The sequence below is a fragment of the Schizosaccharomyces osmophilus genome, chromosome 2, assembly GCF_027921745.1.
Source record: "Schizosaccharomyces osmophilus chromosome 2, complete sequence".
Classification (NCBI taxonomy): Eukaryota; Fungi; Ascomycota; class Schizosaccharomycetes; order Schizosaccharomycetales; family Schizosaccharomycetaceae; genus Schizosaccharomyces; species Schizosaccharomyces osmophilus.
In genome coordinates, this window is record NC_079239.1 from 1356972 (window position 1) to 1373130 (window position 16159).

Genomic DNA, 16159 nt, shown 5'->3' on the forward strand with positions numbered 1-16159 from the left:
TCCATACATCAGCAAAGTGTTTCCATCCGCATGATTGTTATGTAGCTATATGCTGGGCTTGTTCTTCATGTTTATCACAAAACTGTTTTGCATAGTATCGCACAAGTCGTTAAACCAAAACACCATTTCCATACCAGTTTCAAGGATTAAAAGTAATTAGCTAATCAGTCTTTCTTTTTTCTTGTTTTTGTTTATTATTTAAAGGATGCCGCCGTCAAATGTTTCAGATCATGAGGCACCTCCCATTCCAGGAACCTTGGTCTCTAGGGAACGGTCGCAGGTTATAAAAAGTCGATTGGCTAGACTTTTGGGAACCAATAAAGCCTTTCCAGGCTCTCAGCCTGTTTCGTTCGCTCATAAACATCTACAAACTCTGAAAGAAAAAGATTATTATGTGTGCGAAAAGAGTGATGGTATCCGATTTTTGATGTACATGACCAAGGACCCTTCACGACCTGATAGACCGACTGTTTACTTAATAGACAGACACCCGAATTATTATCACATTTCGAATTTAATATACCCCATACCTACAGATGTATCCGGGAAAGCAATGCACACGGAAACCGTGTTGGATGGAGAGTTAATCTTAGAGCGATTTCCAGATGGGAAGAAGCAACTTAAGTTTCTCGTATTCGATTGTTTAGCTTGTGATGGAAAACTTTATATGAATCGTCCTTTGGATAAACGAATTGGGGTATTCATGGTAAACATCATTATTCCACTTCGGCAGTTCATGGAGAAATTCCCAAAATCAGTGAGTACGTTTCCCTTTATAACGGAGGGGAAGAAAATGGAGAGATCATATGGAATAGAAATGCTATTTCGGGATATCATTCCGAGCCTTCATCATGGAAATGATGGTCTCATTTTTACTTGTGTTGAAACACCCTACATCACAGGGACGGATCATAATCTTTTGAAATGGAAACCGAAGACCATTAATACTTTGGATTTTATGTTAGGGCTGGAATTCACCGAAGCTGATGAACAAGGGAATGTCAATTTTGACTCGATGCCTCAATTCCATCTGGGCGTTTACCATGGTCGGAATTCTTATTCGCATTTTGCAGATATGTATGTGGATGAGGAAGAATGGGAAAAGCTTAAAAGTTTTAATACGCCGCTTCAAGATCGGGTTATCGAATGCAGCTTGGATGAAGAAAACCAATGGAGATTTTTGAGGTTTCGGGATGACAAAAGTGAAGCCAATCATATATCTACAGTGGAAAGTGTTTTAAAGAGTATTGAAGATGCTGTTTCTGAAGAAGATCTTCTTCATGAAGCATATGCAATCAAACATGCGTATAATCAACGACATCCGAAACCACCGAGCAATGAGAAGAAACGGAAAGCGCAGGAGGAGCCTGTACAGAATGAAAAAGTTAAATCTGAGAGAAAAGAAACTGTTTCCGATGCTTAGACAAATACTTTCTTGAAAAAAAAGTACGAACATAAAATGATTGAGACCTTATTTTTTTTTCAACAAGTCGTTTAACTAAAATTGAAGCCCTTTTATTTCTTTTTTGATATTTACTTCTTACCATTGCATTGTGAATTACAATTTCTTTAGGATCGTTCTTTACAGAGTTTATTTATTACCGCGAATGTTTCTTTTTCTATTGAGTTTCGTTATATCGTTTACGAGGTTTAGCAGCGACTGAAAAACCGTCGACTCGCAAAAACAGTCACGTTTACACTGGAAAACTAGTCCGGTCGACATTCAGGCTTAGTACACGTACCATACAAAGTATCAGGAGCTTGGACGGTTAAAATGGGTCGCGTTATTAGAGCACAAAGAAAGAGCGGAGGAATTTTCCAAGCTCACACTCGCCTTCGTAAAGGAGCCGCTCAGCTCCGTACTTTGGACTTTGCTGAGCGTCACGGATACATTCGTGGTGTTGTTCAAAAGATCATTCATGACCCTGGTCGTGGTGCTCCTTTGGCTAGAGTTGCTTTCCGCAACCCTTACCACTACCGTACTGATGTTGAGACCTTCGTTGCTACTGAAGGTATGTACACTGGTCAATTCATCTACTGTGGTAAGAACGCTGCTTTAACCGTTGGTAATGTCTTGCCCGTTGGTGAGATGCCTGAAGGTACCATTGCCTCCAATGTCGAAGAAAAGTCTGGTGACCGTGGTGCTTTGGGACGTTCTTCCGGTAACTACGTTATCATTGTTGGCCACGACATTGACACTGGTAAGACCCGTGTAAAATTGCCCTCTGGTTCCAAGAAGGTTGTCCCTTCTGCCGCTCGTGGTGTCGTCGGCATCATTGCCGGTGGTGGTCGTGTCGACAAGCCCTTGCTTAAGGCTGGTCGTGCTTATCACAAGTACAAGGTCAAGCGCAACTGCTGGCCCAAGACTCGTGGTGTTGCTATGAATCCCGTCGATCACCCTCATGGTGGTGGTAACCATCAACACGTTGGTCACTCTACCACTGTTCCTCGTGGATCCGTTCCCGGTCAAAAGGCTGGTCTTATTGCTGCCCGCAGAAGTGGTCTCTTGCGTGGTGCTGCAGCTGTCGAAAACTAAGCTTCTTTGTCTAATCGTTTCAAAATGCTCGCTATCCAAGCTACCTTTGTTTTGGGTTATGTAATGTTTATAAAAAAGTAATACAATGATGGCTGTCTTTTCATGTGTTATGAAGACTTGAAATATCACTTAGGCAATGTAGTAGGAACAAGTCTTGTATGCGTTGGATGGTACAAGAACATAACATGTAGTATTAAGTAGTGTGTTTTCTATCCATATAAAAACCTAGACTTCCTCTTGACCTTGGCATGCCTTCCCTGAAAGACATATAAAATTGCAGAAACATTGTTACCCATTATGTATATGGTAAAGGCGTTGCGTCGTATCGCCTTTTCTTCAAACAGGCCTTTTGGTTCATTTCATTCCCGTGATTCTTTGACCTTGTATGGCAGATAGGCATATCCAGAAAGTACTCAGTCGCTGGATTTCCGATGGTTTTTTAAAAAAAAGTGAACATACACTATGAAATGATGTTTCTAGGTTTGGCCGTCAGTCCCCTTTTCACTTAGTTCCCTATACCTGGTCTTTCTCTACGAGATATGATACAATTCCTACTATCCGTTGCCTGTTTTTGGAACAGTTCTATCAAGGTCACCAAATAGTTCATGTTTACTGTACCTATTTACGAACATTCTCACAGTGCTTTACTCGCACCCTCTGAAAAAAAGAAAGGAAAAAAAAAAAAAAAAAAAAAAAAGGAAAAAAAAATCGATTCTATGAAATCCCAACTCTTAAACCTCGGTCGGTACGTTTGGGTAGAAAGCCATCTCTAAATAGTTGCACACTTAGCGATCACCTGCTTCTCAGAAACTACCGAGATAAAGGAGTCATTCGTCTCGATCAAGATTGTTTGTTTAAGTTTCCCAAACACCAAACGGTAATATTATATATAATCACTTAGTTCACATCCTAGGGAAGAGTCAGTGACATCACGCAACATTGAAGTAAGTGAAATTAGAAGTTAACTAGTACATACAACTTTTCAATTCAATACGGTATTCATAACAAGTCAAAATCGTTGGTTTAAGCTTACCGTTTTTTCAAAATGAGTGAAGAAGCTACGACAGCTCAACACTCTAGAAAAGCTTCTACTTCTAGCTCGTCGTCCAAAAATAATAAAGGTGTGTGGGAATTTTGGCACTTGAACCGTCATCGTTTCTCGTGTTAAATCTGGGTGGAAATACTAACTAAAAATTTATTTTAGAAATTCAAACAGGTTTGAAGCAACTCCAATTACTACAGGGTACGTAAAACCTATGAATGCATTTTCGTTGGGAACGGAGATCCGTCCTGCTTTGTATATGCTAGCTAGTTTGGAAGGTTTAATTCAAATACTAACTGTTGGCTTACTAGCCTTTCAAAATGGTGATATTGATGAGCTAGATGCTCTGCTACAAAACCATAGCCGGGAAGATTGCACTTTTGCTTTATTCCTCTGCATTCAATGCGCAAATGCTTCTATGGTAAAACATATTTTATCCGTTTTTGATGTTGATCTTAATGCATACGATAAAAACCAAAATACGGTATGTATTTCTTCGTTGCTTGGATGAATCTCCCAAGAGGAAATGATTTGACACATTTGGGTTTCCAGGTTAAAGCGAGAATGACTTTATCGTCTGATTGAATGCTTTACTAACAAAATCTAGCCCCTACATTTAGCTGCTATGGCAGGCCGCCAGGACGTTGTGGAAACTCTATTATTACACCCTGACATAAATTATAATCTCCTAAATGGGAACAATTTAAAGGCCTGGCAGGTTGCCTCTTCTAATACTCTGGCGGATTTCATGAAAGGTAAGAATGCCAGTTTTTGTAGTATTTGCCGTTCATTAACACAAAAAAGGTTTCTGTGCAATGTATACCAAGGAAACGGCCCGCGAATTTAAGCATGCCTTTGAAGAACGAAATTTTGATACATTGGACTATTTGATGAGACATAATGAATACAACTCTGCCATCGATCTAAATGAAATCGATGTTGATACTGGACAAACCTATTTACATCTTGCAACAAAGGCTAAGGACGTGGAGCTCGTCAGTTGGTTACTCAACCATAATGCTGATCCTTTTCGCCGAGACAAGTTTGGGAAACTTCCTGTAGATTACACAAGGGACGAGAGCTTGCGTAGCCTATTTCGGAACCAGACTTCTGAAACAACTTCTCAACCGCCTTCTTCTGTTGACCCAAATATCTCTGGTTATTTGAAAAAATGGACCAACTATAAGTCAGGCTATAAGCTGAGATGGTTTAGCCTACGTAATGGTGTGTTATCTTATTACAAGAACCAAGACGATGCTTCTTCTGCCTGTCGTGGATCTATCAATTTAAGTTTAGCTCGGCTAGTTTATGATCCCAAACAGCCTACTATTTTTCAGGTCATCGGAAGGGGTTCTGTTCGCTATAGTGTTAAGGCTAACTCACCTGTGGAAGCGCACCGATGGATCGATGCCATCGCGTTTGCTATTGAACACGACCAGGAAAATGAAAAACAAAAAAATTCAGATGCTGTGTCCATTGGTACTTACGATATTCCAGTACCAACGAACCAAGGTATGATGTTTAGCTCCGAACATTTGCCATGGAACGAAACCGATTCTTATGCTGGTTCGGATGATGAACACGAAGAAGATATGCCTCACCGAGAGAGTTATGAATTTAACATGAACATTGCCAAATACAAGGTGGACATTATGCATAGCCTGATTAATTCAGCGATTTCACACGATAAGTACAAACAAGACCCAGCTCTAATGCAGGTGTTTGAAGGAATCGAAGATGCCTTTAGTACTTTAGAGAATAATGTTATCGAGATTCTACATCTTCAGCATGAAGCAGAAATTCACTATAAACGAAAGCTAGAAAACGCTACCAGAATCAATGCTTTATGGGCTGAAAACTTGAAAACAGTCGTTGAAGAACAAGACCAAATCGAAGAACGCTATCACAGGAGCGAAAATCACCGTAGACGTACTAAACGTGCGCTTCGTAAATTGGCTTCTTCAATAAAAAATGACAAAAACAATGGCCAGTTTAACGAGACTGCATCTTTATCTTCAACTTCTTTATCAAGTGATTTTAGCGAAGAGGATCAAGAGAATGACAGGGACACCTTCTTCGATGCTAACGCTAATCAAACGCCCTCTCGTATTCAGTCTCCGTCCAAAGAGACTCCTCCGGCGGTTGGCCAGTATCCCTTTGACGATTCCCCTGTTCCTACAGCCGGTCAATATCCTACTGATGAAACATCTGCCCCATCTGGTGAACGCTATCCTCCCACTGAAACATCTGTTCCTCCTAGTGAACGCTATCCTCCCGCTGAAGAGTTTGCTCCTCCTGGTGGACATGATCACCCCGCTAAAGCATCTGCTCCTTCTGGTGAACGCTATCCTCCCGCTGAAGAGTTTGCTCCTCCTGGTGGACATGATCACCCCGCTAAAGCATCTGCTCCTTCTGGTGAACGCTATCCTCCCGCTGAAGAGTTTGCTCCTCCTAATGAACAAGATTCCCGGGCTAGAGCATCTGCTCCTTCTGGTGATCACTATCCTCCCACTGAAGATGCTTCATCCAAAATGAATGAGAAACCTGTCTTCCAGGGTAACTCGCCTGGCACAGAAGCTCCAGAACATCCTCCTTATTCTGCACCCATTGGTGCTAGTGGCGTTGCAGGCGATAGGAAAAATAATGAAAAGCAAGCACCAACGGAGGAACCTAAATCAGATTCTCGTTCTTTGGATCTTCAAAAATCATTCCATGGTTATGAGGCACCTCTTCGATTGGATTTAGGGATAAAAGATGACCGTCCAAAAATTAGTCTTTGGAGTATTTTGAAGGGAATGATTGGTAAAGATATGACAAAGATGGCTTTACCCGTTAGTTTTAACGAGCCTACTAGCCTTTTACAACGTGTTGCGGAAGACATGGAATATACCGATTTGCTCGAGATTGCATCTCAACAAAAGGATCCAGCTTGGCGTGCTTTATATGTTGCTGCCTTTGCTGCTTCAGAATATGCAAGTACCATCAATCGTGTCGCAAAACCTTTTAATCCGTTGTTAGGTGAAACTTACGAATTATGCCGTCCTGATAAGGGATACCGCTTTCTAATCGAGCAAGTTAGTCATCATCCTCCTATTGGTGCTGCATACTCGGAATCTTTGAATTGGAAATACTACGGAGAATCAAGTGTAAAATCAAAATTTTATGGTAAAAGCTTTGATATATCTCCTCTTGGCACTTGGTATTTGGAACTTAAAACTCCTTCAGGAAATGTGGAACTATTTACATGGAAAAAGATTACATCTTCAGTAGTGGGAATTATTAGTGGAAGTCCTACTATAGATAACTATGGCCAGATGATGGTTCAGAATCATTCGAGTCATGTAAACTGTCTCTTGGAGTTCAAACCTCGCGGCTGGCGTGGCACTAATGCCTATGAAGTAAAAGGAAGTATTCAATCTTCAAGCGATACTCCTGAATACACTGTGAATGGCCATTGGGACGACAAAATATTTGCTTACAATGCTGGTAGTAACAAGACAATGCTATGGCAAAATCATGAGCGACCACCTCGTCCTTTTAACCTGACGCCGTTCGCCATTTCTTTGAATGCTTTAACTGACGAACTTAAACCATGGTTACCTCCTACGGATACTCGTTGGCGACCTGATCAGAGAGCAATGGAAGTAGGTCAATATGATTTTGCCGCTGACGAGAAAAGCAGGGTTGAAGAGAAGCAAAGAACCAAAAAGAAAATGCGTGATCTAGGACAAATAGAAGAATGGAAACCAAAATGGTTTTCACAACAGAAGCATCCCGTCACTGGTGAAGAATATTGGATGTTCAATGGTGATTATTGGAACGTAAGAGAGGAAGCTGGTAAAGCAAACCTCTCTGGTCAATCATTCGAATGGCCCGGCGCTGACGATATTTTTTGATATGCATAATACAGTGTTTATTATACTTAGTATGAATGAATAAGAATTATTTAAATATGCCTAAAAACCACACTATCATTTATAGACTACAAAAATTACGAGGAAGATACGTATATTTTGAGGACAAGATGATGAAAATTTCATTTTAAGCAGCAGTAATAGCCTTACGAGCAGCCAAGTTGCGAGCCTTAGCACCTTGCTTCAAAGAAACACGGGCAACCTTATCTTGAGCCTTAGGAACAGCGTCCTCTTCCTCAGCAACAATAACTTCAATGTGGCAAGGATGAGACAAGTAGGCAGTGACACGACCATAAGCACGGTAGGTACGGCGGTGTTGCTTAGGGGCAGCGTTGACTTGAATGTGCTTGATGGCCAACTTGTCCATATCCAAACCCTTGGACTCAGCGTTAGCCTCGGCATTCTTCAAAAGGTCAAGGATAACCTTGACAGACTTTTGGGGCCAACGAGCTTGAGTGACACCGAATTCCTTGCCTTGAGCAGTACGGCCAACACCTCCGTTGAAGCGACGGAAGGGAACAGCTTGCTTGTGATCAAGGACGTTGTCCATGAAAGCAAAGGCCTTCTTTAGGTTCATGCCATTAATGGTAAAGGCAACTTCACGAGTATTCTTAAAGTGAGTTCTCAAGTAAGCACCACGAGCTCTGGCGCACTTGGTCTCAACAGCAGGTGAAGCGGAATAGCGGGCCATTGCTACTTTTGTTGTGGTAAAAGGCTAGTGCTATCTGTATGGGTTTCGTCTTTCTGGTTTCTGTTGTTTCGTTTCGTGACTGGTTTGAACCATTAGGGTAGGGTTGAGTTATTAAGGACAGTATGTAAGGTACGACACTAAAAAATAAAAAGTTTTCCTTATGCCTCGCTCAGTTAATTTAGGACAGGACTAGACAGTGCGTACCATTGCTGTAAGTGAGTGTTTTTACGGTACGCTGTAAGCTTGAAACTTTTCTTTACCAAAATCGCAAAGTTGGAAAACTTCCATTCTATCTCCCTCGTTGTATTCAATTTGCCTTAGCATCTGAGCTACGGCAATTTACATCAACGAAGGACGACTACTGTCAAGGGCAAGGTTCCTACATATGAGCGTCCGAGATTCATGTGATCCCAAAACACTTAGGAAGTTGTGCGAGCAGAATTATGATAAGAGTAACGCACTTCTTTCCGTCTTGAAAGAGAGTTTGACGAAGCTTGGAAATGAGTTGGATACTCTGATTGAGAAGAATCAAGTATTATTTCGTACTGAAAATGGGAATGTAGTGGAAGGATCGAAACGCTCAACCAAAACTAAGAAAAATGGTAATGGAGGAAGGTCAAAGGACCCAAAGCGACCGACGGCGGAGGCGAATTCTGGGAAACTGGAAAATCGCAAGGAATGGAAGCAGCTTTTGTCTGTAAATTCTAAAATTGCTGCACTTATGGGCGAGATTTTGCTGACAGATGTCTCGTTTTCTTTAGATAAGGATATTTTGACTGTAATATGGACGAAGGTTCATTATCGAGTTATTTCCTTTTTGAAACACAAGATTATTCAGGCGTCCAGGAAGAACAACATTGGAGTTTTAGGGTCATTAGTGACTCTTTATTTTCAATATCTTGATACTTGCGTTCATTTCTATGTCTCCTTTGCCTTCATTTTGGTTAAAGTTTACCGCTTGCAATGTCTTGAGCCTTTAGCATCGTATCTTGCTACTCAGCTTGCATTCAAAACTTCAAAAAAGTCTCACAAAATAAAGGTCAAATCTGGAAGCGCATTGCGACAAGATACACTCTTAAAATCTTTATTTTCTTCTATTTTTGGGTTTAAAAAATTGTTTTCTGGCACTTTAAGTGTCATTCTCCAGAAAACGTCAATAGCTGCGGGTTCTGAGATAGTTGCGTCCTCGTCTGCATACGTTTTTAGTCCTTTATTTGAGTCATCTCTACCGGACAAAGAGGCTCATTATTTGATTAGCACTATATATGGTTCCCTTATTCATGTAGGTGATATCTATCGCTACCTGGCTCAGGCTCGTTCACCAAAATTGCCCGATTATTCTATCGCTAAAAAACATTACCATATGGCTGCTTTTGCTGTTCCAAATTGCGGCGTCCATTATCATCAGTTAGGTTTAATTGAAGTACAAAATGCCGATTCGTCCGTTACTAATTCTCCTCGAAATCATCATCAAGAACTATATAAAAGCCCGTCGTCTAGCTCGCTTTTTTCAGTTGAAGCCTCTTCTAAACCGGTCGTCGATGATGCCACTTTACTAGGAGTTTCCTTTTTCTTTTTAGCTTCTATATCTCCTAATGGTGTTGTTGCAAAGGGGGCTTGTAACAGCCTTCTCATTGCGCTTAAACGTATTCTTGGAAAGCCGAATTCCTTTGATCCAAGTTTGGTAATTTACCAAAAGGACGATTCTCTTGTATCCTTAATCCTTCGTTTATATGCTTTGGCATTTTCTGACTTTGATTGTATGTCTTATACGAATTCCCTTGTGAAGCGAGTTAGATTTTTATTATGTGATTCCTTAAAAAATGCCAAGTTATCTTACGAAACATTATTGAGAATAACTTATTGTGCGCTTGCAGCAAGATGTCTCGCATCGAAGCTAGGGTACAGTGGAATAGAGGATGCGAATAAGAAGTTTCCTTCTACGAAATTAGCGACACAAACTACTGTAATGTTTCTGGAAGTTCTTGTGGATGCGGTAAACGGCCAACTTCCTTTGCATGCGTTAAGTGTCACTTCTTTGCGCCAAGATCACCCGCATCCCTATGGTGTACTTCTGCAAAATACCATCCTTTCCCCAATGGTTTTACCCGTATGCGCTTTGGTTTCTTTCTGCCTGAAACATAAAGATACGTGGATTACAAAGGAGATTGGAACTGGTTTATCACAGATTTACAATCGTTTAACCTTCTTTTTCGAAAGCACGAAACAAGATTTGCCTACTGAGGAATCTTTAAATTGGAGTACTCAGTGGGACGTTGGTTTGCCATTTTTCTTTCCTATGCAACAAATTTATGATGTCAATTATGACTTGTTAAAATTGTTCATCGCGAATAAAATTTATCCTTTAGGTGAAGAAGAGGAAGTTGAAGGTCAAAAATTTACCAAGGATAGTTACTCAGGATTGAAACTATCTATAGACTCTTTGTATATATTACTGGGTCGTCATGCAAATGCTCAAGCTCTAGCTTCATCCGTGTCGGTATCACCCCCTGCTACTCCCCATGGATTCGATCGACCTTTGGGATCAACAGGTGTTCCTGCGTTCCCTGTATTCAGTGCGTCTTCTTTACCATCTGACCAGTCTTCTCCCACATCACCATTCTATTCTGGCGCTTCTTCTGTTGTACAACCGTCGTCGAGTATCGCAAGTCTGCAGTTTGGTAGAATGGTTGACCCTAAACCATCGCAGCCAATTTCACCTTTTGTACCTGAAAATCTTAGTCAGATGACACACTCGAAACTTATGGCTTCTTTTGATGCTTCAACAGAGAATGATGTGGACAGACCAGAAACGCCTAATTATGATTCTCGCTTGCGTTCACGAGCAGCATCAGTAGCATCCGGAAGTGGGCGAAGTACACCAATGAAAGGAGAAAAGGTTCTATTTCGACCCATTGGAAGTCCAAAACCACAGGCACATCCTTCTAGCGACACTTCTGATGTACAGCGTCAAGTATTTTTATCAGAATTGTTAAAAAAAATGATCAACATCAATAACACTTGAACTCGCTTGTCATTAAACAGTATGTTTTCCCTTTTACCTATATGGTATACCTCTAAAAGAGAAGAAGGTATGTAAATAAAAGAAACGGAGTCAAGGAAGTACATAAGTTACCCTGAATTAGTCTGTTACGATGATGAAAAAGATTCCGTTTTTATATTTAAAAAGGGAAGGAAATGTTGCTATTGTTTGTTTTTCCAAAAAATGGGCGCGTAGAAGTGCTCACTTTAAAAAAAAAATGACAAGGAAACTAATTTTCTTGTCGTTGTAGATTATATCGGTCATTTCTCCTTTATTCTGTTTCCAACCCGAAAAAATTATCGTTATTCTTACATTACTCGGCCAGTTTCATTCTATAGCTTTTATTATTCTAATGAATAAGCGCATGGCAAATTGAATGTCTGCCTACCTTTAGAGTATATATTTTGTGAGGACCATGAAAGAACCATATGCAAAGTGAGGTTTTGATTCGACCACGCAATGATAGGTATACGCTTTGTGAAGTCATATAATCAAGGTTCAGATTCAAAAGTTTACTTGCTTTTCTACTTGCAAAAGGAAAGCGAAACAAGCATCCTTAAAATGTCACTGGAGTAAAGCAAGCTAGTATAAGTAAAATGGAAAATAGAATGAAAAACGGATGTTTCCGCTCTGGAATAAATATTTGATGATATAAGGATTGTTACAAGAGAAGTCAATCGTATATGAGATGAAAGTGTATGTTGGTAGTAATGATAACTAAACTTGTAGTTTTTTCTGCTTCAATTTATGGTTACTACATGCAAATAAAGAAAGAATACAAGAGGATTTAATGAAAGCCAAAAAAGCTGTTTGATTGAATCAAGTCAGATGAATCTTCCAAGTTTAAGGTGTTGACAATGAGCTGAACAATTGATTTACCTTTACCAATTTAATCAAAGAAGTAGCGTTTATTCTTGGCAATTTGTTCCTTCTAGTTTCAATCTTCAAAATTTTCATTAATGTCTTCGAATACATAATGAATGGTTGCTTTTGTGCATAATAATATACTCTATACAAGTATACTTAAAGTAATATTATAAACACAAAAGAATTTTTAGGATTTACCAACGTAAATTTGAAAGCATTGTTATTTATGGCATGCCGATGAACAGTGCGTTACAGTACAACATTTGAACAAGTATTTTAAGTGGTGTAATAACATATACAGCATTAAAACGATATGCTTATTCTTTTGGAAAACCAACATCTGCCTTCAACTTTCGTACCCTTTGTTTACGGTGCATCGTTTGCTTTTTGCATTTTTATACATATTACATATATATATCCAAGTTTAAATAAGAATTGGATGAGTAGGAGCTGATCATAATTGAACATTCTTAACGGATTTTTCAATCTCTGGAACAAAGTCCCTACGTTTCATTTTTGGTGTGTTTAAACCACTAAATTTACCGACCGGCTTTTCTAAAATTTCTATTTAAATAAAACGCGTAAAAGACTAATTATAATTGGGGAGGTGACTAGTTTTGCAATAATGAATACATTTCAAATCAAAACTCGCCAAACTCTCTACTCGATTGTACAGTGTCGTGCATTTACTACGAAGCAAAAACTTGGAAAACATAGTCCTCTTCCAGGATGGGATCCCCACTCTGAATACTTTCGTCCAGGACCTACGATGGCCCATCGTTTAGAAGAACATATGAATGACACGATTATGTCCGATGTGTTAGTGGGAACATATAAACATAATGTTGATTTTGAAGATTCATCTCCTCACTTCAATGAGCCTGCAGACCGGCTGGTTCGATGGACGGGCGACAACCCATATTACAAAAATCGACCCCCTCGCCATTCTCGTGGGTATAAACCCCTCTTGCCTTTTAAACGACCTGTTCGTCCAGAAAATCTCCCTAATATCTCAAAAGTTGTCGTAAGTACTATGGTCAAGGAAGCCCTTCAAGATAAGTCTCATTTGTTGAGCACTATTATGGCTTTACGTTCCATTACCGGCGTGGAGCCAGAAATTATAGAAGCTAGAAAGGATGTCTCTCCATGGAGATTGAGATCTGGCTTCCCTGTAGGAGCAAGCGTGGCTCTCGAGGGCGAGTCAATGTACAATTTTTTGTCTGTTCTTTCCGAGTTAGTCCTCCCTCAGCTTCACGACTTTAAGGGAATTTCTTCAACAGTTGGAGACCAAACAGGTAATATCTCTTTTGGTCTTCCCGGAAGCGCTTTACCTCTTTTCCCTCAAATTGAAGCTGTATACGAAATGTATCCCCACTCTCTTCCAGGCTTTCATGTCAACATCGCAACAAAGGCCCAAGATACTCGATTGGCAAGATTTGCTCTTAGCAGCATGATTCCATTTAAAACAAGCAATCCAGAAGATGATGTTCGCTAAGACATAAAAAATAATATTGGCAATGAGAACTAGCTACTGCTTTCAATACTTAATATTACTTTCCTTTTTTATTTTAAACCATATATTATTTTCGGAATCCCGTTTCTACACTAAATAAGAGAAAGTAAAAAAAAGAAAAAACTAATTATTAAATAATTTGTAGAAGTAAAAGATAAGGAATCAAAATATAAAAGAGAGACAATTCAAAAAAGTTTATACACAAGAAATAAAACATCAACATTAGGCATCGTAAAAATCGTAAAGTCATTTACTTCCGAATCATTAGAAAAATCAAATCTTTACTGTCACTTAGCAATAAAAGGATGTTGGAGCAATTCCGAAGCGGTAGGTCTTTCATTGCAATCAATGGCAAATGTTGTATTTAAAAAATCATGGACAGAAGGAGTCGCATCGGAAGGATATTCTGGGGGGATATTTTGTCCTATTTTAAAAATTGCTTGCATTTGATCACATGTAGGATACGGATGCTTGCTGGTAAGCATCTCAATAACTAAACAACCAAGTGACCATATATCAGTTTTTTCGGTATGTTGCGTTTGCTTGACTACTTCTGGAGCCATCCAAAAAGAGGATCCTTGTAAAGATTGACGAGGAGATATGGCCTTATCGCTGGGATTCTCCAACTCCAACTTTTTAGATATTCCAAAATCCGAAATCTTTATTTTGCCTTTATTATCAACCAAAATATTAGCACCTTTAATATCTCTGTGCACGATGCCTTTGGAATGAAGATATTGCAAGCCTTCTAATGTTTGCTTTATGAAATTTCTTACAAGAGGGGCCTCAAAACTTCCGTACATTTCAAGTAGACCAGTGACAGAGCCACCAGGGACATATTCCAAAAAAATATTCAGATATTCCGACGTTAAATTTGATCCAAGATATTGGACAATGTGTTCGTGAGCCAATTCCTGCAGTAAATCGATTTCACCAACGAGAGAATTGAAAAGACTGGAATGACGCTCTTTAGATTTTTTAAAGTCACCTAGGCTGATTTGCTTTACGGCCATTAATTCACCACTAGATGCATTCATACCGAGATAAACTTGTCCGAAAGACCCAGACCCAATCAATGCTCCGCGGATCCATCTGACTGGTTCTTCCACTTCCTCTTCACCTGGGTTAGTTTCTTCACTTGTGGTGGTTGGAGTTGGCGACGCAGGAGTCACATGTTCCACAAAAGTTGGAGAAGGTATTGGCGACATTTTAGGTGCGGCTGACGGAAGCTGGTTGTTTCGTAAAGCGGCTGTTTGTATGCTGGCAACCCCATGTCGTTCAGAAAACTTCTGTGAAAATGAGGAATTTTGCATAGGTGGTGTTTTTGAAGCAACGCCAAGCTTAGTTTTCTTTTCAATATCCGACTTCGTCCTTGGCGCAATTTTATTGGCAACTTTTGAATCGTCTAACGTATTTATTTTTAATGAAGACATGGATTTTAGGAATTCTAAGTGTTGACGCCGCAAACTTCTTGATTTTGGGAGAATTTCCTTTCCAAATGTATTTTCCCGAGATGGATGGATGTTTTGAGTTCCTACAAAAGAATTGTACAGCGTTTTCTCTAATAATTTTGGCTGATGCTCAGGGAAAAAGTGAGAAATTCGCGAACTAATAAGTTCACTCGGAGGTCTTTGAATGGATAAACACGAAGCATTTGTCCTATCTGAAGGAAACAAAGTTTTCTGTATGTTTTCAGATAGCAAAGAAGAAAAGTTTCGTGAGCTATTAAAGTTCCCTGGCAATGGCTGAGAGGACTCTATTTCCCAGGATTTGCGAAGATCTTCAAAAGAAGGACACGTTTTAGTTTCCGAAACGATTATGAGTCTTTCTCTTTCTGAGGAAGACGGATTGAGGTATATTTCCTGAAAAGCTTCTTCAGAAATTGGCCTAACTTGACTACTCTGTGTGACGCAGACAATATACTTGCCCTCATCAGGTAAGGAAAACTTTCGTAAAGCGAGATTCAACGTTTCCGAATAATTCCCAAAAGATTGGATCGTTCGGGTCTGCCCGTTGCAAGCAATGAATCGTAATATGCATGGTTTGGGGGCATCTCGCAATCTATTTCGTTCTCTCAAAAACTCTTGACGTTTTCCAACATCACTGATCCCAAGCTCTTCCAGTAATGGATGTGACAATCGAGCTAAATGCCGTCCCTCTATTTTATGTTGTGCAAACGCGTCAACGTATTCTTCAAATCCAGTTTTTTTTAGCCATCCGCAGACTTTCTCTACCGAATAATTTTCCATGAAGTTTACCCGGCTTTAAAGTTCGAAACAGCGTCGCTTTACCGCGAACGTTTTCTACAAGTTATGTATTTAACTGACTCTTCGTTGATTGTGAGTGAGGACTTGACAGAACCAACCTCCACAGCTGACATGAAATAAGCGAGTTTGTTACACTTTGTAATCCTTATTGAGCACTGTACTGTACTTATTTGGCGCAAGTCCATTCATCTTTATAAAGACAGATGCTGTTGAAATCCGTTTTCCTTCGTCTTTAACACGTTGTAAATATAACATGAATAACAATTTATTTCGGGTTCTCTAAAAG

At 39.7% G+C, this 16159-nt stretch overlaps 7 protein-coding genes across 7 annotated transcripts; 5 read left to right on the top strand and 2 right to left on the bottom strand.

Annotated features, from left to right (window-relative positions):
• Positions 1 to 205: 205 nt before the first annotated feature.
• Positions 206 to 1423, top strand: ceg1 (mRNA guanylyltransferase Ceg1; the record flags this gene model as incomplete). Its single annotated transcript, XM_056181903.1, has 1 exon — positions 206 to 1423. One exon carries the CDS (start codon positions 206 to 208, stop codon positions 1421 to 1423), a length of 1218 nt encoding a protein of 405 aa, XP_056038773.1.
• A 351-nt stretch (positions 1424 to 1774) lies between these two features.
• Positions 1775 to 2536, top strand: rpl802 (60S ribosomal protein L8/L2; the record flags this gene model as incomplete). The annotated part of the gene is made up of 1 exon (XM_056181904.1): positions 1775 to 2536. The coding sequence occupies one exon, from the start codon at positions 1775 to 1777 to the stop codon at positions 2534 to 2536; it is 762 nt and encodes a 253-aa protein (XP_056038774.1).
• Positions 2537 to 3581: 1045 nt separating this feature from the next.
• osh2 (sterol transfer protein Osh2) lies at positions 3582 to 7474 on the top strand (the record flags this gene model as incomplete). The annotated part of the gene is made up of 5 exons (XM_056181905.1): positions 3582 to 3657; positions 3741 to 3779; positions 3890 to 4062; positions 4186 to 4333; positions 4383 to 7474. 5 exons carry the CDS (start codon positions 3582 to 3584, stop codon positions 7472 to 7474), a joined length of 3528 nt encoding a protein of 1175 aa, XP_056038771.1.
• A 145-nt stretch (positions 7475 to 7619) lies between these two features.
• Positions 7620 to 8183, bottom strand: rpl1701 (60S ribosomal protein L17; the record flags this gene model as incomplete). Its single annotated transcript, XM_056181906.1, has 1 exon — positions 7620 to 8183. One exon carries the CDS (start codon positions 8181 to 8183, stop codon positions 7620 to 7622), a length of 564 nt encoding a protein of 187 aa, XP_056038772.1.
• Positions 8184 to 8568: 385 nt separating this feature from the next.
• Positions 8569 to 11208, top strand: ebs1 (EST1 family nonsense-mediated mRNA decay (NMD) pathway protein Ebs1; the record flags this gene model as incomplete). The annotated part of the gene is made up of 1 exon (XM_056181907.1): positions 8569 to 11208. One exon carries the CDS (start codon positions 8569 to 8571, stop codon positions 11206 to 11208), a length of 2640 nt encoding a protein of 879 aa, XP_056038769.1.
• Positions 11209 to 12718: 1510 nt separating this feature from the next.
• Positions 12719 to 13588, top strand: mrpl7 (mitochondrial ribosomal protein subunit L5; the record flags this gene model as incomplete). Its single annotated transcript, XM_056181908.1, has 1 exon — positions 12719 to 13588. One exon carries the CDS (start codon positions 12719 to 12721, stop codon positions 13586 to 13588), a length of 870 nt encoding a protein of 289 aa, XP_056038770.1.
• A 305-nt stretch (positions 13589 to 13893) lies between these two features.
• On the bottom strand, positions 13894 to 15855 carry byr2 (MAP kinase kinase kinase Byr2; the record flags this gene model as incomplete). Its single annotated transcript, XM_056181909.1, has 1 exon — positions 13894 to 15855. One exon carries the CDS (start codon positions 15853 to 15855, stop codon positions 13894 to 13896), a length of 1962 nt encoding a protein of 653 aa, XP_056038767.1.
• Between the last annotated feature and the right edge of the window lie 304 nt (positions 15856 to 16159).